The 23,834-nt window shown below is 44.7% G+C and overlaps 1 protein-coding gene across 4 annotated transcripts; it reads right to left on the bottom strand.

Annotated features, from left to right (window-relative positions):
• Positions 1-19: 19 nt before the first annotated feature.
• On the bottom strand, positions 20-23,742 carry Zyx (lipoma-preferred partner zyxin). Of its 4 annotated transcripts, XM_084599249.1 has the most exons (13): positions 23,411-23,742; positions 21,818-21,883; positions 21,639-21,687; positions 21,193-21,401; positions 19,152-19,489; positions 10,299-10,524; positions 9,362-9,388; positions 8,519-8,620; positions 8,372-8,439; positions 8,080-8,127; positions 7,478-7,608; positions 4,804-4,924; positions 20-1,143 (listed from the first exon to the last, which is right to left on the bottom strand). In XM_084599249.1, the coding sequence occupies exons 4-13, from the start codon at positions 21,356-21,358 to the stop codon at positions 1,012-1,014; spliced, it is 1,359 nt and encodes a 452-aa protein (XP_084455375.1). In that variant the 5' UTR covers positions 21,359-21,401; positions 21,639-21,687; positions 21,818-21,883; positions 23,411-23,742; the 3' UTR covers positions 20-1,011. The 4 variants fall into 4 exon arrangements, with proteins under 4 accessions (XP_084455375.1, XP_084455376.1, XP_084455374.1 ...); XM_084599250.1 differs by lacking the exon at positions 21,639-21,687; XM_084599248.1 differs by lacking the exons at positions 21,639-21,687; positions 21,818-21,883.
• Between the last annotated feature and the right edge of the window lie 92 nt (positions 23,743-23,834).

Genomic DNA, 23,834 nt, shown 5'->3' on the forward strand with positions numbered 1-23,834 from the left:
TGGAAAAATGCATGCCAAGCTGCGTTGCACAATATTTTATTGACCTCTGAAGTTCGAATACATTGGCACTAAGTCCATTTAAGATATTTACAATTTCTTGCCGAGTAGCAGTGAAACAGTTGTCAATTTGTCTACCACTGTTGCGAGTATGCATGTCCACACAGTGGCGCAGTACACTTATATTTGCATCAACTGTCTACATCACAACACTGCATTGATTAACATTGACGAGGAGCAAAGGCAGTTGTTTAACTGCTGACAGCGCCCAGAGGCCGTCGAGTAGAAAAACTTCCAAGTGGAGAGTTTAAAAGGGCCCTGCATCCCACCATTCCTTGCATACAACTTTGTCCCTAGAGAACATCACCTAATTGTGCTGCACGACAGGAAATGAGGACTCCTCTTTCCAATCTTTGTTCAAATCATAAATTTACTATTTGTACCTGGAAGCGGTCCTTTACTATAGTCTTGGATACGTTGCAAATGGCAATGCAAGAGGCCAGTAGAGAATTTTGTTGTAATGTAACAGAGTGGTTTTCTTGCATCACCCAACAACGGGAAGTGCAGGGCCCTTTGTGTGACCTATTGCACAAAAACAAGGTTATATTCTTTGAGAGCTCTTTGCCATACAAGTCCGGCATCTAGTGCTCTTGGCAATGCAGGTGCACTGCTGACAGTCTCATCTATGCCAGAGACTGAAGGAGAGAGGGGATATGAAATAATATATCAAAATCATTACTGGATTCACATGTTTAGCAGCCAACCCAATATGATTTATTGACTGCTACTATTGTTTTACTTTCCAGACACAAGCCTGCAGTATGCACAGTTGGAATGCTGAGTGATACTTGCCCAATGTATAACGATTTCCTTATGCAAAAATGGCTGCAGGTAGGCTTAGTTAAAATTGACTAAAAGTTGACATAGTGCCTCTAGCTTTCTGTAGACACATTCAGGTATAGTTTATCACAATGTTGCGCGGTCAGTGGGGCATCGCCGTGGAGCCGGAGGACCTCAGAGTTCGGACACCATCCTGGAAGTGAGCGTCTGCACACGTCGTGCATTACAGCTCCTGCACAAGATGTGGTCGTCCAGTGGGTAGCAGCCCCGGCCCTCTGCTTCAGAGGAGAGCAGCAGTCCACAGTCCTGTACATTGAATGGAATCTGAGAGTTCTTAAGAAAGGAGGGGGTTTCCTACATATTTGAAAGCATGCATTGCAGTACTGTGAAGCGTGTTCGAAATGGCCGCTTTAATGACACATAACGAGAAAAACGAAAGAAATTTGCTGTAGCAACCTTTAACCATTTTAACCATGCAACTAGTCACTTGATAGATGACTGCCTGAAATATTAATTTCGGCAACCATGAACGTCATGACGCTGTTAACGTGTTAACATACATGCCGTGGTGGAGGGCTGTGAAATAGTTTCGACCACCTGGGGCTCTAACGTGCGCTAATTACTCAGTACATGGATGCCTTGTAGTGATTCATTAAATTTCAATGCTAGATTAACACTGAGGCTCTTCAGTTAAAATTACAGGCAAGAGCAGTATTTGCTCTTCAATGTGAACTGCATGTCTCGGTGAAAAGAGACATCCAGGCTTGCGATGACAGTCTTGCCCTAGCCCTTAGGCGGTGGACTCATTCTAAAGACTGACTAGGTTTATATATCACAAATGGCAGGTTGTAAAGAGCCACACTAGCACTCTTGTGGCCATTGTAGGTCACGGATGTAAAACAATGTAATAAAGAAACTAAGGAAGCAATAATGTGCACACACACCCGCACATTAAGTGCACAAATGACTGGCTCTTTGCACAGTGGGAAAACACACAGGTTTTGCTTACAACATAATGCAGCGGAAATTTTATTTTTTATTTTTCCTTCATTTTTAACCCTTTCAGCCCTGGATTTTCTATTTGTTGCATATATTTTTTTGCTTTGCATATTTTACACCACAAGTACTCTAGAAACATGCCTGAGCAAAAAACAAGTCATTTGTGTTATTATTTGCCGATTTACAATCATGTCGTCAATACCACACATCAGGGCTCAGTGGTTGCGAAAGGCAGTGAAAAGAAAATTTATTCAGAGGTCGAAAACACAATCATTGCAGACACAAACTTCACTAATTGTTCATGTGGAAGCCTCTAAAGCAGTTTCGAGCCTTGGTAAGACACAGGTGGACATTGCATTTTTCGCACATGATACGGGTTTGTCCTGTGCATCCCTCAAGCTTACAACGCTGTTCCCTGCTGTCGGTCCGAAGAGGCCAGTGTCCCACGTTATCAAACCTGACGTCTTGTACAGGCCTATTTTCAGCATACCTTGCTTTTTTCGAAGTCACCAGAGGGGAGAGTGATGGCCTTCCTCGCTTTTGCATCTTTGGCAGACTGTCGGCTCGTGCAAGTGCTTCACTAATATGGAGGGTGAAGTCAAGTAAGTCCAGCTGCTTGGCAGGCATCAGCCCTCGTGCAACTGCATCACTTCTGTACTCCAGCCAGGCATTCACAACTGAGGCATTGATAATGTGAAATATCACCCTCAGCGTCCACTTTCGCGACCGAATCTTCGTACGGTAGAGGGCTACAAGGAAGTCGGTTTTATCGACTCCACCCATGCTGCTGTTGTACATCCTTACAACAGCTGGGCGTTTCACTTCAATGTAGCACTTATCTGTCTTGCTCCATCGCTTGGCAGTGTCCTCGTCATCGATGGCCACAAAGTTCGATGCCATGGTCACAACTTTGTTGTCATACCATCGCGTGATAGCTACTTTTCTGTCCTTGCTGACCATGTAAGCTGAATTTCCGCGGCCTTTTTTCTTTAGAACTTTCTCAGACTCCAATGGGCATTTTTCACACCGGTTGGTTCGAATAGTTCCTGCCGCAAATATTTTCTTGTCTAGCAGCGCGCGCAGAAGAGGTAGCGATGTAAAATAATTGTCAAAAAATAGCTTGTGTCCCTTGCCGCAGGGAACTCGATTAGCCAGCTGGGACACTATAGCACCTGTTACACCATATTGTTGCTTGAAGCTTTCTTCTAACCGTGTCGTTGACCCCTGATACGGCAGCGAAGAATACACGATGCCAGACTCTCCACAAAGCATGAAAATTTTTATACCCCAGGGGTGTGGTTTCCCTTTCACATACTGCTTTATATCAAGCTTTCCTTTGAAGGGAACAATTTGTTCATCGATACACAATCGCTCCTCCACATGCAGTGCCTGACATCTTTCTTCGAATTTATCAAGGAGGGGTCTTACCTTCCAGAGGCGATCATCAGGGTCAGGCCGAGACACGTCAACAATGTGGAGATTGTTTCTTAGCTTTTCAAAGCGGTTCCGTGAGAGCTCGGTAGATGCGACCAGCCTAGTCTTCATTTCCGGCTTCCAATATAACCGCAGCCTTGGGTATCGCGTGACGCCCATGATGAGGTGAAGTGCAAAGAGTTGTCGGATCTCTTGTTCGTTTGTGCTAACAGATTTGCCTTCTTGCAGTAGAGAATACTGGTTCGTCTTTTCGGCTAGTTCAATGAATATGCTCTTCGGGATGTAGCGACAGAAATACTCCCACGGTGAGTGCATTTCTTCGTCAGCATTCAATGAAGCAAATTCTTCGCACTCAAAAGTTGTGTCCGGTTTTATGAACTTCTTCCTTGTCCATGCAGCTGTCGATGGTTGGAAATCATCGTCCGAGCTTTCATCCTCGCTTTCCAGCTGTTCTGGCTCAGGCTGCTCAAACTCGTCACCGCTGTCGGAAGATCCGTCGATTTCTCCCTCCACATCAGACAAGTTTCCATTATCAAGTTCATGGAAAATTGCATCCGTGCATTCTTCCAGATGCCTAGAATGCAAGTTATGGTGGGAGTAGAATGAATCTGTCGGTATACACGGCATAGGCGTGCCTGAAAAACGAAAGAAAGACGCACTGAAATCGGGCAATGGCAAGCCGACGGCACGCCATATACAACCACAAAGCCCTGCTGTCGTCAAAACCGCACACGGAAAAAACTTCTTCTTACAAGTAATAGCACAATGCAATGAGGCTTATTCAAGTACACGCGTTCTCCGCAATCTGTTTAGACACTATAAAAAAAAATCGCAACGTAAACTAAGCAGAAGTTATTCAATTATAAAAGAAAAAAAAGCGCACGTACCTGACGGCGTGTCTGCCATGTTGGTTGTTGTGATTTCTTCTTCCTCGTTCGGCGCGGCGCCGTAGAGTCACGTGACTAACCATGGCGATGGCACTAGTACTTCCAATAGTACAGTGAGGGAAAAATACAAGCAGTTTCGGTTCTTTTTTCATGCTGAAAATTTCGATTGTAAGTCCTGTCGTCATTTGACGACGCTAGGGCTGAAAGGGTTAATACACTGGTACTCAGCGTAAGCAAACACTGCCTTTCCATTTCCATTCTTGTCACCACTGAGCCCCCCTTTTTCAATTTTTTTGTTGAATTACTTTAATGAACTGATCAATTACGCACTGAATTTTCTTCATTAACATCATTAAGCATTGATTGGCATCTGAGAATTCTGACACCTATCAACCCCCTTTTTTTTTCAATTTTTTTTCATTTTTAATTTAATTCATCAGTTAACTACAATTATTCCATTAACTTGAAATCGCCTATCACACACCAACCAATCATCAATCATTGGAACCACAAATTACCATAATATGGTTTCCTTTACGCACCCCCATTATTTCCGACATGCGGTGCCAACTACGATGCCGACGGCTTTTAGACCGAATGAGTTGTACAAGCCATCGCTTAAAACATTTTTGAACCAGGTGCCTACCTCACATCTGTAGCAGTTGATGTGGAAGCTCCGGTCCAGGGCAACAACTCTCACCGTTTCTTCTTTCCCTGGCTCTGGCATAATGGGCTGAGAGCACACACAGCAGCGAGGGGCAAACTTCCTGGAAATAAAAGTTTACGAACGATCAGCAAGATTCATGCAGCACATGCACAAGAGTGTCACTTTTCCACAGCATGCGACACGGTTACGTTATCACCTATGTAAAGAAATGGTAGACACATGAATGTTAGTTTCTAAATCATTTATTACTGCGCAGTAGCAATTTCCTTTTAGGTGCCCGCTCAAGACCACGGGGGATATCTTGTAGCAGTTGACATTTCTTTCAGTTGAAGGTTTCGAGCTCAACAGGATCATCATAGCCTTGTGGTCAAAGAAGTGGACACTCCCGTGCCACTCCCCGGAGGCATGTATGATCATAATTTTTCAAGGCAGCGAAGCTTCAAAAGGGGGGTGCAAGGAACCCATGTGTTCGATTCCCGTCTCACCCACATATATGAAAACATGCACCCAAGTTGGCAGCTCCTACCAACTCAACCTGCAACCTGCCAACCAATCGCATGTCTGCCGACTCCCATGAGCGAAAGAGAAATGTGTGCTAGTACACCATTAAATCTCTCACCTATCAGTGCCCAGCCTTGTCACCTGCTAATTACCATCTGCCAGAAGAATGGCCATAACTTTTCGAGGCTGCAAGACCAGAGTACTAGGGTACGGATGTTTGTCGCCTCCCAACTACCACCTGCCAGAGGCATTCTTATGATTTTTCAAGGCCGATGACAACGGACAATTTTTTTTTTCACACGGAGGTACTAACACTCTTGCGTTAAAAAACAAAAGTTACCAACTGTAACTCACTCAAGTCTTGAAGACCTTCTCAGAAAATCTTAAAGACAACCTAAAGTTTTAGGCACGTGACAAAAGAAAATATCACCAAAGAGTTGAGCTTTGACAGGATACATTTCTAATCAATAACTCCTCAATGCTGCCCACTTGGGCACGTTGGTAGGCAAAATCACAGGTGCTCACTCAAGCTCACTCACTAAATTTTGGTCAACCTGCGGGCTCACTCAAACTAAAACTTCCTCAACCCACCTATGCTCGGGCTCACCGAACTCGTGAACTTAAGCTCATTTTAACTAGGAACTTGCTCTACTAATGACTCGTCCGGAGTTGACCAGTCGTTGGTACTCACGACTGACCTGGGCTCACTCCACTCAACTCATTTTGACTCACAACTCATCTGGGTTCATTCATTTCGACAACTAATTTGGGCTTACTCACTCATATGGACTCAACTCATCCAGACTCACTTATGACTCATTTGGGCTCGCTCGGTCATTTTAACTCACGACTCATCTGGACTCGCTCTTTCACTTTGCTGAGCAATTTCCTTAGCTCAAGTGGTCCTGACTAAGACAATTAGTTTAAGTATGAGGCTTTATTTTTTGTGCTTTGGTTTGGTTGATTGTTTTTCATGTGACTGAAGCACCACATGTATCTTTAATTTTGGTTTCTGATACAATCAAAGCTTAATATAGGTTGTCAGCAGGCATAAACAAAAAGCCTGAAAGGGCGCCTATCCATACTAAGTTTTACATCAGTGGCAACCTTCATCGTGTGCAAAATGAACACAATATGCCAGGGAGCCAGCGCAGGCTACAGATTCTACAGATTTCCCTCCTCCGGTCACCAAGAAACGTTGCAGAGCCACTGTGCCCGCAAGGGTCCTTTGTCATGGCAGTAAGTCTTTCTTCCCTTTTGCTGTCACTAAATAAAAGAAAAAAGGCACACCCTACCATCACAAAAACAGATCGTGATCCAAGTCTGAGCCCGAACTGATGACTCAGGTCATGACCTGAACTGGAGTCCGAACTCACACACAATCTAGGCTATGTACTTGGTGCATGAGAGCCTGAGTTGCTTATGTGCCATAAAAAAACAACTCGGATCATGATATGAATACGAGTTCGGACTCGATCATGTGAGTGTGAGGAGCCCGAATGAGTTGACTCACGAATGATTCCACCAACCTACGCTGGTAGGTAAAGTCTTTGTCAAAAATTTAGAGGCCAGAGGATCTGCTGTTTCTCAGCTTGTTATGTGCTCCAAATCTCCTGAAGGCAAGAAGATTTCTTTACCATACACTGTCCCTCAGGAGAACCTATATGAATGCTAAAGAAAGCCCACTGCACGGGTAAAAAAAAAAAAAAGAGAGACTCCCTGGGCTCTAAATGTTTGACAAAGACTGTATGTGCTCCTTTCGATGTGCACATATAAGATGAAGACAGTAGATAAAACGATAAGGTGCAAAGTACATAGCCTGGTCAATGCTGCTGTCTCTGTCCAAACCTTTCCTTTTTAGCACCACCACTGCACACGATTGCGCAAGTTCCAACATGGCATGTGCAACGTCAACAGCACTCGATTATTCACAAGCTGTTGTGCTGTGTTTTTCTTCTGCATTCTGTTTAGGCCTCTTGCTAATAAACATTATATCTTGTTTTAGGCTAATGGTGACATTTTGTCTTCAACACCACAATCAGAACAACAGCCTGGCATGACAGATCTCGCAAGGGACGGCCCATGACTGAAGTAAACAAAAGGAAGGGCCATTAAAGCATCTCTGAAGCCAGTGTAACAAAGCGGGACATACTTGTGGAAGTCGTCAATGCAGTGAACCCGACTCGTGGCGTCCACAGTGAAGGGAATGCCGTCCAGGCACTGACCACACACGACACACCGAAAGCAGGCTGGGTGGTAGGGCTTGCCTGTGGCACGCAGGATCTGCACAATGCAAGGCACACTCTAAAATAGTGCACTTAGACATGGCTCTGTGCGAGCCAATTAAAGCAATGGAATGAAATTCAGAAAATGGAGGAAGTAGGCCACAATGCACCTCATCACACTGAGCTCTGAAACAGGTACACGAAGGAGACACACGCACACCTCTGAACGTCGGTATTATAGACAAGTGAGTTTGATTTCATCACAAATTGGCACAAGTAACTGGCATCAACTGAAACGCAGGAATCTAACAAAATCTACCTATTACAAAAGCTTCAGAATGCATGTTCCCATAAATATGAACCACAGTTGACAAGTGGGTCCTGCTTGCTTGATCCCCATGTTTTGAGAGCACCATGCTGTTAGTATTACTGAACTACAAGAGACACCAGCTGCTGGTGTTGGTGCCTCTGTGAATGCACCTCTGCAGTGGAGGTTTTGCTTGAAGAAAGGAGAAAAGATTGCGCTTACCCTGTCCAAGATGGGCTTTTCACAGACGCAGCATTTCTCCAATGTGTTCTGCAAAAAGAAGAGTAATGAGAAGATTCTGCTTGCTTCCAATAAAATACACTTGTACATCCCTTGTCCAGACAGTTATCTTGAGACTGCTCAAAAGTAACCAACTAATGCATGAGCAAGAAGTGAAAAGTTGCGCTTTTATTGTTTGACTGTGCAGCTAAAACTGCAGTAGTGAACCATATCTTGCGTGAAACAAAAAGGAAACCTTTGATCAAAGTTGAAAATGCTTTTATCACTTGCATACCAGGTAGTCGTCTTCACAGTACGGCTTGCCGTCCATGGCAAAGAAGGGCTTTCCTCTCAGCTCTTTCACTGTAACAAATGCAAGAAGAGAGATCAGGACTCAGAGCTGAGGACAATGCCTCAAAAAGCTGCGCGTGAATAAACTCACTGCACACGTGGCAGGTGAAGCACTTGATGTGGTAGACCTGGTCCATGGCAGTGCACCCACTGCCTTCCCCAAGAACTTTTTCACCACACTTGTAACACATGCCTGCAACAAAATAAGGGAGGAGGCACAAGGATGCTAAACTGTGCAAATTGGGAGCATTTGCATTTTTTAAAATGTAGCGTGAAAAAGCGAGGACAAAAAGAAATGCAGGGACACGACACGAGCGCTCATGTTGTGTCTCTGTTTTCTTCTTTGCGCTCGTGCCGCGTCTCCGCCTTCTTCTTTGTCCTGGTTTTTTAGCGCTGCATTTAGAAAAAATACGAAACAAGGCAGCTCAGCTGCCCAATGCATTTAGTCAAAAATATTCTGCATGCACCATATTACTGCAAAACAAAATAAAAGGCTGACAATTCACAATAAAGCATACATGCCACTGTTCCCTGCAGCCAAAGCAGATTCACAAACATGAGCTGCTGAGTGTGTAAGGAAATAAACTAACAGCAAAATTCTTCAGCTATGTCACTAGTGAATCCCTGATCTCTCAGTATCAACTGCAGCTGACAAAGTGAAACACGCTTCACCATATTTGTATGGAATATAGATCTTCCATGTCCTTCAACTGAGACCTAAACACTCTTGGCAGCCCGCCTAATCACTCAGCCACTGCGCTAGGGGAAGTTACCATTACTGGCTCCAAGATAACATACATGTGAGCCATATACTTGCTCCACAATAACAGTGCATGCATGTAAAAGGGACAAATAAGTAGCATTGCTAGAGGCAGTTTCCTTGGTGGTCAGTCACATTGCATGCAATCATGACAACAAAGTTATCATCCCTTACCAATGACTGGTGGTTCGTCGTCATCGTCTGAGCAAGCGTGGTTAGAAGATACAAAGGGCCAAGTGTTAGGGGGTACATTCATTGTTATCTGCACACAGTGAGGCCATTAAAATATGATGCTAAGTTATTGAATGCATGCAAGTTATGTAAAAGTGGTTTGGCGTAGCGAGGAACTTAGAAAGCATTCACCTTCATCATTTCCATTATCACAGTGAATGAAAATTAAAATGTCATCTTCAAAGCTGGCATATTATATGTGCTTGTTAGTGACTTTTGCTTTAAAAGTCAGTCAGAGTGTTTCTATTTATCAAGATGGTTATCAAGATGGAGGGGGTAGGGGAACATGAAAAAAAGAATCAATCACATGACGAAATATCAACTGCATTTAACACTTTAGCCTTACTAGTGCAATAAACTTACGGCATAGGCACTGCCACTTTGAAAAAAAAATTAAAAAAAAAAATGATTTGCTTTGACAGCCACACACAGCCTGCAATTCAAGAATACTGTCTGCGCTTGCACAGTTTAAAATGAGACGAAATGCCAATTAGCACTTAGAAACTATATTTAATTTTACTCGGTCAAACTTAGAGGAGCATTACAAAAGTGTTATATATGAATGCTGCAGTGGAAACATCAAAATCGAGTCAGTCCTGATACTACACAAGTACTAATCAGAGCCAATGTGTCAATAAGGCATGTTGTTTCATAGTAGATCAGACTGTGTATACAACCAACACATTTTACCTATTGTTTTGGTGAGATAAACTGATTGCCTGTGGGGGCCTCTTGTGTCTTGTGCTCCTCTGGGGTGCACGTTACATATCAGACAAAACACCGAAGCATGACGGATGAACAAGGCGAGGCTCGTACATGAGGGAAATAAACAAGAAAAACTGGCCGAGAACATTGCCAGCATTTAAAACCTTCCACTCACCAAAGAAATCTGGATCACCGGAGCTCTCCATGCTCTGGACAAGCAGGTCAGTGAGGTGGTCCACCTCAGCCTCCTGGCCGCCACGGTGACCACCTTTGTGGCCTGCGCCCATGCGGCCCGGGTAGTAGGCCGAGTAAAGGGAGGAGCCCGTACTGCTGTAACCCGACATCTGGCTCGGAGGACGTGGCACAATCGGCTCGTAGATGGAGCCTGTGTCGTACGTGCTCTGCAAGAGACGACGAAGCAGGTTACTTGACGAAACGAGCCTCATTACAACACGACGAAAAGCAAGTCCAATGGAGACTGCCGTTGTAGATTCGTGTTGACAAAGCTCGGCTGTGCTACATTCATTGAAGAAAACCCTGCCCAAATGCAGCCACGGACTGTGAAAAACAGTGCAGCAACAAACTAGGCGATTATCAAGTGTAATTCTGATATGCTCTTAATCATGTCCACATCCTTGGTAATATAGTAAAGCACATGATAAGTTCACAACTAGTAGTGCAGTGCTCAGCTAGTGAGACATTTCTTACTGCAACACCTACCACTGACGTCAGCAAACGTCAGCAAGCGGGCAGTACACACAAGTACAAGTGTAGTATGTACACACTACAGCCAAGCTGCACCAGTCTGCAGCCCATAGTTCATGTAATCTTGATTTGTGCGAATAATGTATGCTAATCAAACAAAACTGCTGTATTAGTCTGTTCCGAGAACTTTACCAAATTAAAGCACTTCAAGGACATCATTTCTGTTATACCACATGACTTACTTGCTACCACTTTTCTTTTAGTCATCTATCCATTCTAGCAGTAGCCTTTTGGAAAAGTAACGGCGCGATCCGAGTCAAAGACAGACTGCTTGTGCTGTTGTTCACAAGGCTTGTTTTCCTTCAGGGAAATGCAAATGAGGAGGGCCGTTGGTAAATTTAGAATGCTGGGAAGCCTCAGCAGATGCCAGAGTTTTTTAAGCAAGCCACCACCATAGCAGTTTTCATGTATTCTAACTAGGGTGCTGAGAACCTCCCCAGAGAGATGCTGGTCAACTCCACTGAGAAGCTTGTCACCTAACATGACCAAGACAAAACGCGTCGCTTATTGCCTAGAGGAAGAATCCGTATGGATTCTTGTGGATTCTGTAACGCCACAACGTTCACCCGTAAAAACTATAAAATGAGCAAACAGTAAAATCCGCAGCCCGCAGGCACCACTTCCACACCTGTCCAGCTAATGGACTCTGCAGAAACGGCGTTTTATCTATCACGACGCAACTAACGTTATCACACCGCCATCAGTTAGCGCGTGCGCAGTTACCGTCAGCTGATCGTACGCGTGATAACGCGTGACGACGAACGGAACCCTCTGCAAGAGTATCGCTTTGCAACGCGTTATGCTAACATGCACAATACAGAGGATCCGCAAGCAGAAGACCATGCATGCACAGCAAGACAAGGAGCGTATTACACGTGGAGACAGTTTTTCTCACCGCCGCCGCCGATCTCAGGCCGAAGTTTCGCTGGTGGGCGCGTGGGGCGGTTCTGGCCCAAGCGCCAACTGTGCTGACAAAATTAACGAGGCGATGTCTGCCGCCACGAACGGTTGCATCCGCAGAGAAACGCAAAGAAAAACAATAAAAGAAACAGATCCAAGAACCCAACACGGTGGCGGTGTCGCTGACGGGCAGGCAGGCAAGCAGGCGACGCGCGCGAGCTCTGCGCCGTCTGCTGCGCGCGGCGACGGCGCGGGCTGTAGCTCTGTTTTCCGGGGGCCCGCCGGCGGCAGCCGGGAACGAAGCGGACACACCGCAAATAGATCCCTGTCCGGCCGGCGCGAACCAGCGTACGAGCCGCCGCGGCGGCGGCCGTCCTTTCCCCGCTTTTATGTGTTACTTTATTGGACCGCACTGCTCGCCGCACGCGCGCCGGAACAGCACGCGCGCGCGCACTTGCTTTTCGGGCTCTTGTCACCGTTCGTGACAGTGCCACGGCACGTCACTCAATGGGCCACGCAACGGGTCATCGCTATCGAAAGGTCTGAAAGGCGCGAGTCCCTAGCTCATCTCTTGTGATAGACGGGTACACTAGGCTCAGTTCAGAACAGAGTTTGTTTGTTGAGTCATTATGGCTGGCAAAAACAACAGCGGCCAGACGGAGCCCGCATGTGTCGGTGCTCGCGCAAGACTACTAGGTCAACGACTGCGAGTAACCGGCCGTGGGCTGCACAGTTTTCGATGTCGTGAGCACATTTTCCAGCTTCCGCTCGCTTAGCTGAATAACATAGTGGAACAGGCAAAACTGCGACAGCAAGACTTCTGTGCAATATGCTAAATAAAAACAAACGTAGTATAGATGCAGCCTGTACACACGGAATTCCCATGCTGCACCGTCGAGTGCCACAGAATCACGCATCTAAAGGCCCAGCACTAAAGCAGCATCTGACTTCCAATACCAGTCATGGATGCTGGTATGCCCCCTGACCCCAGCTGACATAGCAACCAATAAACAGCACACACAAGGATGCTTAATTTGTACATATGCTGCCATCTGCTCAAAACAAGTACGACATTAGACAAGACATCAAAGATACTCAACAAAGTCTGAGATCAACGAGGGAGTTTCAGTCCACAAGTCAACACTTCGACAAGAGGACCTGGCTTAGCCTATGTGAAAACAAGTCCTCTTGTCGAAACACTGACTTGTGCACAGAGGCTCCTCCTGAACCCTTTCTCAGTTTCCTTTGGTGTTATATGAAGCAGTTTGCCTCATTATACATTAGACAGGACACAACGACAAACATATTTTTTTAAACATGTGCCCTGAAAAGTATGCTAATGTCCAATGCATGCATGAGCACCCAAGTTAGACCAAGAAAAGAATAAACTAACCATGCAGCATATACTCACTACTTTTTGTCCAACAAACTCCTTTCTGTTTATATGTCGAAGAAATGCACCAACCATCAGTTATACCTGGAATTAGTTTCTTGTGGGCTTCTAGCATCTGATGTTACTTTTGGGGCACATACTAAAAATTTGCCAGAACACTGGCATTAATTTAGCCACCAAGAAAAGGCACACTGTAATGAGCTAAATCCCCTTCATGGATCACTGCCTTGTCGTGGCGGAGGGGCTTGCGAAACTCGATGAAGTCGTGAGCTCTGCTGTGTAGGGCCACCCAAGATAGACAGGTCACGGCAGAGAGTTCTGACAAAATGTGATTCACTGGAGAAGGTAATGGCAACCCACTCCAGTATTTCCTGCCAAGAAAACCCTATGGCCAGTCACAATACCATTAATGATATGGCACCGGAAGATGAGCCCCCCAGGTTGGAAGGCGTCCCATATGTTACTGGGGATGAACAAAGGGCGATTCCTAGTAGCTCCAGGACGAATGAAGCGGCTGGGCTAAAGCCAAAAGGACGCTCAGTTGTGGATGTGTCGGGAAGCGACCGGAAAGTCCGATGTTGCAAGGAGATGTATCACATAGCAACATGGAATGTAAGATCTATGACGCAAGGTAAACTGGATATCGTCAAGAGAGAAATGGACAGATTGAACATTGATATCTTGGGTATCAGCGAGCTCAAGTGGATCGGAATGGGAGAATTTAACTCCGGCGACCATTATGTCTTTTATTGTGGGCACGAATCCAAGAGAAGGAATGGGGTCGCTCTCATAGTAAACAGAAGAATGGGCAAAGCAGTGCTAGGGTACAACCCCAAAAACGACCGAATGATTTCACTTCGGATCCAAGGTCACCCTTTCAACATAACAGTTATCCAAGTCTATGCACCGACCACTACTGCTGAAGAAGCTGACGTTGAGAGATTTTATGCGGACCTACAATGCCTTTTAGACCGCACTCCATCATCAGACGTTGTTTTTCTCATAGGAGACTGGAATGCTAAGGTAGGGAGTGAAGAAATATCCGGAATTACAGGCAAGTTCGGTCTTGGTGAGCCAAATGAAGCTGGGCAGAGGCTAGTAGAGTTTTGTCAAGAAAACAACCTGACCATAGCGAATACTCATTTTCAACAGCACAAGAGGCGCCTGTACACATGGACTTCGCCGGACGGTCTGTACAGGAATCAGATCGATTATATTATTTGCCGACAGAGATGGAGAAGCGCTATACAAGCAGTAAAAACAAGGCCTGGGGCCGATTGTGGCACCGATCATCAGCTTCTTGTTGCCAAGATTAAGCTTCGATTGAGAAAAACGCAGAAAACTAGAAGGCCTTTCAGGTATAATCTGGATCAAGTTCCATTAGAATATGCTGTGGAAGTGAGGAATCGATTTCAAGAATTAGATCTAGAAGACACAGAGCCCGAAGAGATGTGGACTGATGTTCGTGATATAATACAAGGAGCTGCTACTAAGGTAGTTCCAAAGCAAAAGAAATGCAAGAAAGCAAAATGGTTATCTGAAGAGGCTTTGCAAATAGCTGAGGAAAGGAGGATGGCAAAAGTTATGGGGGAAAGAGAAAGATACAAGGTTCTCAATGCGGATTTTCAGAAAATAGCAAGGAGAGATAAGAATGCCTTCCTGAACATACAGTGCCAAGCAGTTGAGGACGACAGCCAATTAAGGAACACAAGAGCTCTGTATAAGACAATCAAAGATATCAAAGGAAGCTTCTGTGCTAAGATGGGCGTGATAAAGGACAAACGAGGCAAGGACCTCACTGAAGCCGCAGAGATAAAGAAGAGGTGGCAGGAATACACAGAAGAACTGTACAAGAAGGACCCGAATGTGCAAACCCAACATAAGACGGTTGTGGTCACTGATCTCGAGCCGGGCATCCTGAAGAGTGAAGTTGAATGGGCCTTAGCCAGCCTTGCTAAGAACAAAGCTAGCGGAATTGATACAATTCCAGCTGAGTTGCTTCAAAACCTCAACCATGACGCTGTTAACATTCTGCATACATTATGTCAGAAGATTTGGACAACCCTGCAGTGGCCACAGGATTGGAGGAGGTCAGTTTACATCCCCATTCCAAAGAAAGGCAGTGCCAAAGATTGTTCCAACTACCGCACGATCGCGCTTATTTCGCATGCTAGCAAGGTGATGTTGAAAATCCTCCAAGGTAGGCGGCAGCAGTATGTGGATCGGAAGCTTCCGGACGTGCAAGCTGGGTTTCGCAAGGGCAGAGGAACTAGAGACCAAGTTGCCAACCTTCGCTGGATCATGGAAAAAGCAAGAGAGTTCCAGAAACCCATCTACTTCTGCTTTATTGACTATGCGAAAGCGTTTGACGCGTAGATCACAGCAGATTGCGGCAAGCTCTCCAAGAGATGGGAGTTCCAATTCACCTCATCTGTCTCCTCAGGAACCTGTATGAAGGGCAAGAGGCCACAGTCAGAACTGGGCATGGTCTTACTGATTGGTTTCCGATTGAGAAAGGAGTGAGGCAAGGCTGCATACTGTCGCCCTGCCTATTTAACCTATATGCAGAGTGCATCATGAGGAAGGCTGGTCTGGACGACTCTTCAGCTGGAGTGAAGATTGCTGGAAAACGTATCAACAACCTTAGATATGCGGATGATACCACTTTAATGGCAGAAAGTGAAGCGGAACTCAAGAGACTTCTGATGCGCGTACAAGAAGAGAGTGAGAAGTTTGGGCTTAAACTGAACATTAAAAAGACAAAGATCATGGCGTCTTGCCCTATCAAGTCCTGGAGCATCAAGGGACAAGAAGTGGAAGCTGTGACAGATTTTCTCTTCTTGGGCTCCAAGATTACCTCGGAAGGAGACTGCAGCCATGAAATTAGGAGACGCCTACTTCTGGGAAAGAGAGCAATGGTTAGCCTTGACCGCCTAGTAAAGAGCAGAGACATTAGTCTGCCAACCAAGATCCGTATAACTCGTGCTATGGTCTTTCCAGTTGTGATGTATGGATGCGAGAGTTGGACTGTGAAAAAGGCTGACCGCCGAAGAATTGACGCGTTTGAATTGTGGTGCTGGCGAAGACTCTTGAGAGTTCCTTGGACTGCCAGAAGATCAAATCAGTCAATATTGTCGACCATAAACCCTGACTGCTCATTGGAGGGTCAAATTCTAAAGTTAAAGCTCAGCTACTTTGGTCATCTGATGAGAAGAGAGGAGTCGCGGAGAAAGATTTGATGTTGGGAAAGGTTGAGGGTCGCCGGAGAAGGGGTAGGCAGCGAACGCGATGGTTAGATGGCATCCTCGAGGCACTGCAGATGAAATTATGTGATGTTAGGAAGATAGTGAGAGACCGGAAAGCGTGGCGTGACATGGTCAATAGGGTCACGAAGAGTCGGACACGACTGTACGACTGAACTGAACTGAACTGAATGAGCTAAATACTTTCATGCAATACTCTATCAACAATAATTAGCAGCGGTGCAGCACAGAACACCTACTATGCATAACCTCAAAGAAAAAAATGCTAAAAGAAGAACTCTTTGGAGACAGCACTGTACAGCAAAAAAAAGAATTTGTGCACACTTATGAATTATGATCATCACTGATGAAATGTACTTGCAGGTTACATGGCAGACAGTCACTTTCATCATAGCCTACTCCTTTGAGACGGAAAAACACACATTTACATACAACCCCCCCACAAGTTTAACCCAGACGCTCAAGCATAAGGCCTGGACATCAGAGCTGTAGAACATGGACAACTATGTTCGAGACCATGCTGCACAGTATGCTTTCATCAGCTGATGTTGGAGGGCATAGGCATACGCAGAGTGCTGCAATAGGGGGGGGGGGCGAATTTTCGCCACAGACCCCCCCCTCTACTTCAAGGCCCCGACAGCCAAAACACAGAATGAAGGTGAGGAATGGTCAGGTCATAAACTATTATGATGTCATGGAATAGCAACACATACCAAATGTTCTCTGCTTAAAAGCAAAACAAGCTCTGCCATAAATGCAGAATTGAAAATTACTCTACGAAGCGCTTCTCACAATGGTTCCTTAATTGAGTCCCCGGCTTTCCAGAGGATAGGATGACATAGAATGCAATAGCACGAGTCCTCGGCCTCCAGTATAGTGAAAAATCTGCATGCACTTTTAGAAACGATGGCACAGATCCGACAGAGTGAAGGTATGGGGCGGACTTCCCATTCCCCTGAGAGGATTAGGAAGGGCGCACTCCCCCCTTTCCCCCTCTGCGCACCCCTATGATGAGGGTACCCTGCAGCCACCCCAGCATGATATCAGATCCAGAGGTCAACATGCCGTGGAGCTACTGAGAACACTAGACACATACTCGCAATCATATCAAGTCTGTGGGCAGCGGCGCAAAATTTCGCACAGAGTCACAGTGGTTTGAAAATACAATACAAGGATTTGCCAAATAAAAGTAATAGAATTGTGAAACCAGTTTTTGTTTCAAATATGCTCAAAACACTAAATTCAGAACACAGTTAGTCTTATTACTGGCAACAATACCTGCCTGTATGAAAATGGCGGAGGACATGCAACCAACCTCACTGTTTTCAGAAATATTATTTACCTATTTGCCAGCAAGCGTAAAAAAAGCATCCTGTTTGCACTGTGAGGGATTCTAAATTTGCTTGGAGAAAATAAGTCGCTGCTGTTGCTATGTACACGACTGTGTATGCAACACCTTAAAGGGTGAGAGCAATACATAGGAACCTCCCTGTGTGAATCATTGCATGCCGTGGAAGAAACCCATGCCTCAGATAAGCCAAGTACAGGAAATAGGAGGCTCAGTTATCAAAAGGCACTGCCTGGAAATGGGCTTCTAAAGTTTGTTTGCTCCCACCATGAATATGCTCACTGAATATGCTCACTTGCTGCTTGATGCTTTGTATACTTGCTGAATTGGGTATGCAACCATAACAAAGAAAGGGCATTGATTCATTTCCCTGACCACCTTATCATTCCAAAGTACTCTATGCTTCATGCAGGTACTATAAACAACTAGCCCAAAAAGTCTCATTTAAATGTCTTACTTAAAATGTCCAAAGCAATGATATTGACAGACGTTACGAGACAAGATGATGGCAGGCAACATTTAAGACATCATATTTATTTGCCTGCATAATGAATACACTGCATGCAGAGCAGGAACACGACAGCAACCATTTGAAATGCATAAGAACCTACTGAGAAATACCTGACGCTGCTAGCGTGAGCAGCACTTGATTCAATAAAGTCAATGAGACAACCAGTCACTAGACATGTTTTGGCCTCTTGAATCTGTGAAAGACTTTACTGAATTGCCCTCAAGCAAGAGTTAAGAGGGATTTAATTTCCCCAATTAACAAAAGCCCTTTTAAAGGCGTCTTCAGCTTTGTAGACGACAAAGTTACATTCTCTTGAATGCAAATTTTCAAGTAGAGATCGGCCTGAGCGACTTCTTTAAGGAATATGTTTCGGATGTAAGAATAGAGTGAAATCAGGTTTAACTGGAAAATGAACGACCCTAGCAATATTCTGTGAAAGAAAAAATAAGGGGGGGGGGGGGGGGGGGGGTAATATGAAAGGTGCATATGAGGTGAGAGGTTCAATAAAATTTGCACTGTAGTTAATTAAAATTTTCTAACATTTTAAAATCTAATGTAGGGGGTGCACATATTATGTGAGTGCTTTCATTGTACAAGTACAGCAGTTGCCAATACAGCAAGAATTATGCTCATAGCACAAATTAAACCATGCTTTAGGTGTAGACCTTTAACCAATGTGCCTTTAGTGTAGATTCTACCCCGACCACTTGATGTCAAAAGACAAGATATAAATGTTTGCACACTCACACAAGAAGAATGTGAGCTGAAGAAGTTTGCTGGAACTAAACAAGAGCTCTGTCTCGGCTGGCCTAAAGATCCCTTGAGCCACATGCCGGAATGGGACTCACCGCTGATGACTGTGGTCTGAAGTGGTGGAAGGAAGCTGAAGAGGACTGAGCTGTGCCATATGCAAGGCTGTCAGGCGACCGTGGGGGTGATGGTGGTGGCAAGTCTTCTGAATAGGAGGCAGAACGGCAAGTCTGCTGCTGCTGCGAAGCTGAGTATGATGGTACGCGGCCAAGCGTGGGTGGCGGCGGGGGTGGTGGCAGTGGGTCTGCTGAATCCAGAGCCGCAGCTGGCACCACAGCGTGTCTTTCAAATGCGGAAGCAGGGCTAGCCTGTGGTTCTGCTTTGCAAGGCATCACAGGTGGCGGTGCTGATATGTTGGCGTAAGTAACATCGGGCACTGAAAGGCAAACAACTAGAAAAGTCATGACACAGTTGTACAATTTAGTGACGCAGCAAACAGTGCTAATCAGCCGCAACAGCTGCTATGAATTGCTGTTACACTCATTTGCAAAGAGTAGAAAGTTAAGTTTAATCAATCTGCAGTCAAGGTAATTTTTATGGTTAACAATATTCTAATGCAGATGTTTAACATGTATGCTATGACAGTAAAATAATGGAACACACCAACTTTCTACACCCGACATGAAAGACGCTGAGAAACTCACAGCTGCTTTCAAATCTTTCATGCACTAGGAGCTGTCACATTTGATGATGACAAGTTAGTACAGCACATCTTTTAAGGGTGCAGTTCGTCTTTTTAGCATATACTTAAAATATAGTACAAATCAAGAGCCTCAACTCTGTACATACAGTAACATGTACACGAATACGTACAAAAGAAATACAGCAATAACACTTTAATGACTGAAATTCCAACAACACACTTGATAACCAAAATACATATAACAAAAACGCATGAAACATTACAATAGGCAATATTAAATCAGCTATTACATAGCGTTTTATTGCAAAAAATTTTGAAATGACTGTAAGTTATCTTCAGTAACGATGTGTGATGGCAGGCTTTTCCAGTATATTATTGTGTGCGAAATGAATGATTTAGCATAAAAATATGAGTGGCAAGTTATGCATTTTATTATGATCACAGCACGGGAAGAGTGCAAGGGGCGGCAAAAAGAAGTAAGAAGTCATCATGGAGGGTGGAATTATGCTTATGAAATAAGGTTAGGCGAGCAAAGCGGCGTCGATATGATAGTAGTTCCAACTCTGCACATTGTTTTAATGCTGTGACACAGCTGAAGCTGGAGTAATGGGAAAAGATGAAGCGAACAGCATGGTTTTGCAAGGATTCAATGTTGTTTACGAGGTAAGCTTGCTCAGAATCCCATATGGCGGAAGCTTATTTAATTTTTGGGGGGATAAGTGTAACATAAGCAAGTTTTTTTAAGTGTCAGGATGTGTGCTTGAGGTTACATCTAAGACTGAGTGCACAGTTAGCTGATGCTAAGATTGTGGTTATATGGCAATGCCATGTCAAGTCAGACGCGTCAGAATGCAGACAAGATAAAATGAGGCACTCATTCGAGGCACACAAGTTGAAACGATTAGAATTCAGCCGTTTTCAAATGTTTTCCCTCTGGTTAAATCTGTGCTTTCAACAGATTCTTCTGACAAGAATGCGTTTGTGCAGTGCATAATAAATATGGCTCAATTTTGTTCCATTTTGCTTGAGGCTTAAAAAGAATGGCAATCCATAAACATTACAAGCTTCAACATGTCACTGTTCATTAAGATACTGCACTACTGCATAATCAAGACCACTACAGCCAAGCTATATACACTGTAGGACAAAGCTTCCACCGGCTGGTCTGCAGCTAATCCTGTCCAAGGCCAAGTGAGCCTCTATCCCTTGAGACTGTCTAGTCTGAACTGTTCACCTTACTGTCTGCCGATCTTGCTATGTTTACATTTTCCTGGGCTACCAAGGCAATGACGTTCATCTGTTCACTGTTCATTATTGCTTTGCCCGAGTTCATTGTTCCCTCTTAAATGTTCTCTAATTTATGTTGCTCTCTTTCAGTCTCTCAATGGTACCTTCAGTCTCTCAATGGTACCTTATCATATTTGTTGCAAACCCACCATGTGAATTTCCATGTAGTCCAGGCGTATTGGTGACTTTCTTGGGCTTGGGTGGAACCACGGGGCCAACCTTCTTGCCTCGTAGTGGAGAGTACTGCTGGGGCGTCATGTGGTTGATGTGCAGCCTACTCAACTCCTGAATCACAGAGTCTGGGTGGGCTGCCATGGTTCCCTGCTGTGACCTCAGTAGACTCCTGTCTAAACTCTCACTGGAAGAGTAAAAAGAAAAGAAACAAAAAAAGAAAGAAAAGCTAACTAGCTTCAAAACCTGGTCTTGTTTTTAGGATAACCAACGCAATCACAGTTCTTAAAGGAGTGTAGACACTTAATTTTTGGTTTTGTGTTTTCTCCTTTGTAATGATGCTTAAGACATTACTGTACACGGATCACCACGTCATATTCGCCTACGACTGCTGAATAATTTATAATCGAACTTCTTTCCTCACCTGTTTCGGTTTCAATGGCCGAGCGATGGTTGTGACGTCAAAGTCAAGTCTAGGTCATCACGTGAGGGATGAAAGTACAACGATATAAACATTTCTGTGTCATTTGAATGAACTACAATGATAAAGCCAGCCTGCCTCAAGAACAAGAATCACTACAAGTGAAGAATCAGCGATCATACCACTGCTTTTCATGCCGCACATCAAGACTTGATTGTGACGTCACAGCCACCTCTCGGCTGCTGAAACTGAAAATGATGAGAAAAGAAAATTCAATTATAAATTATTTAGCAGTTGTAGGCGAAAACTGCGTGCAGACAGGAATGGCTTACGCATCATTAACAAGAAGAAAAATGCCACCGAAATTTGGTGTCTATAGTCCTTTAAGAACCAGCTTGACAGTGAATTCATAATGTAGTCAGTTCTATGCATTTTTGCTTATGCCAGTTACACCATTAAGAAATTTTGCCGCCTAGAGAGACAGAGTCTTGAAAAGGACAAACTTCGGTTAGTATCGATGCTTAAAGCAACATTAATAGTTGGCTTAAGGCAGATGTTATGGATTCTGGGGAGAGCCCGTAGGAGTTGGCTATCCCATCTCCAATCCTGTGAGCATGTGTTGGCAGGGGCATCCACACTCTAAAGTTAAATATGGTGAAACCGTTGATTATGTCATACATATGCAAATGGCTTGAAATTTAATTTACACACAACAATAATCCACCTCACTGCGATATCAGTACTAATTATGCAACACACAGTTTCCAGGAAATGTAAAAAAGTCGTTTTCTTTATTTTGCCATTACATTCATCAAAGGTATGAAAAATAGAACTAAACTAACATGCTTTTCTTTTTTCTTGTCTAAGCTAATCCAGAATTCAAAATAATTGCTCCTCTTCAAGACCAGACAAAAATTATAGAACAGAAAAAAAAAAGTTCCGAATGCCTGACAGTACATGGCGCGCCCCTTGTCGAACACATCCGTTGAACGCATCAAAGTTCACCGGCATTTTATAATTGGTTTACAGGAAAGGAAAGGCGCAGTATCAGTCACACTTGCTTCTGTGGGCAGCTGAAGTCTTTTTGGGGTACCATCAGGTCCACCGGCGAGACCACCGGCGACCGGATTTTCGCGTAATGGGCCTAGTAAAGCTTTCGTTTTAAAAAACACTTAAAAGAGCCACGCCCAGTGCTGCTTTCGGGTATTCATATGTAGATGAACTCCCATTTCTGACATTTTTCACTCTTCTCTAGTCACTACACTTAGCGTCATCGATTAACCGCACTCGGCTTTGTGTGTACGGTCGGATCCTATCTCATCTAATGTCTGTATCATAAAGTATCGTAGGTAAAGATGGTTATGGTAAAGATAATCAAAACCTCAGTAGCTAGCGGCGCCGCACACGGCTCGCGCAAGCACACGAAGGTGCATTCCAGGGCTAATGGAATCTGCTGAATACGCCTGGCAGTGAATAAAGAGTGTAGCAAAAATTTTCCAATGAGATCGACATTTTCGCAATCAACCTCACTCACTCTCAGGCCAACAGACCACTTTCCTATCATCTACTCAGAACAGCAGAAAAGCCGCAGGACTTGCTGAATTCGAACTTGCGGCGACGGTTTCTGCAACTTTAACTGAGCAGAGCCGTAGCTTTTGCAGCGATCAATACTTTTCCGCAAGCCGACACGGGTCAAGAACCTCCCGGTTCGACAAGTGTAGCGCACCGCGATCTCTCAAGCGCAAAGGAATGCTGCGCGTTTTCACGATCCTTACCTCAGTTCTCGCAAGCACGACGCAGCCGCCCTTCCGAGACGATGGCCGCTGCCTTCAACTAGAACGTTCTTTGTGAATCCTGTTCGGAAACGGGCACACCCTTCTTCAGTGCAGAATGTCGTTCGTATCCCGTCGTCGCTGTGTCGCAGTGTCGCCTTGCCGCGCCTCTCACTCACAGGTGTGCGCGGAGTCTCGCCGGCGGATTCTAGCAGTGAGTTGCTTGATAAATACACGAAAGCACCAGTCTTTGGCGCGGATTTGACGGTGCTGATATGGAGTGCTCAAGGAGAACTAACGATCGCCGTGACAAAGCGAGCAAACATTTTCCCGAGAAAAATGACAGATATGCAGTAAGAAAAAAACACTACCCATATAAGGGAAAAACACGAACGGAAAGACCATTCCGCTCTACTTCCGGATCTGG

Source organism: Amblyomma maculatum, chromosome 3 (assembly GCF_055883805.1).
Source record: "Amblyomma maculatum isolate TAMU_Amacu chromosome 3, ASM5588380v1, whole genome shotgun sequence".
In the NCBI taxonomy this organism is placed as follows: domain Eukaryota; kingdom Metazoa; phylum Arthropoda; class Arachnida; order Ixodida; family Ixodidae; genus Amblyomma; species Amblyomma maculatum.

Excerpts from the sequence above, each read along its gene's own strand:
- Zyx (XM_084599248.1), bottom strand. The coding sequence starts at position 21,358 with ATGGCAGCCCACCCAGACTCTGTGATTCAGGAGTTGAGTAGGCTGCAC. Across the intron at positions 8,440-8,518 it reads CTTCACCTGCCACGTGTGCA|TGAAAGAGCTGAGAGGAAAG; the intron begins GTGAGTTTATTC and ends CATTTGTTACAG. Across the intron at positions 4,925-7,477 it reads TGCATTGACGACTTCCACAA|GAAGTTTGCCCCTCGCTGCT; the intron begins GTATGTCCCGCT and ends TTTTATTTCCAG.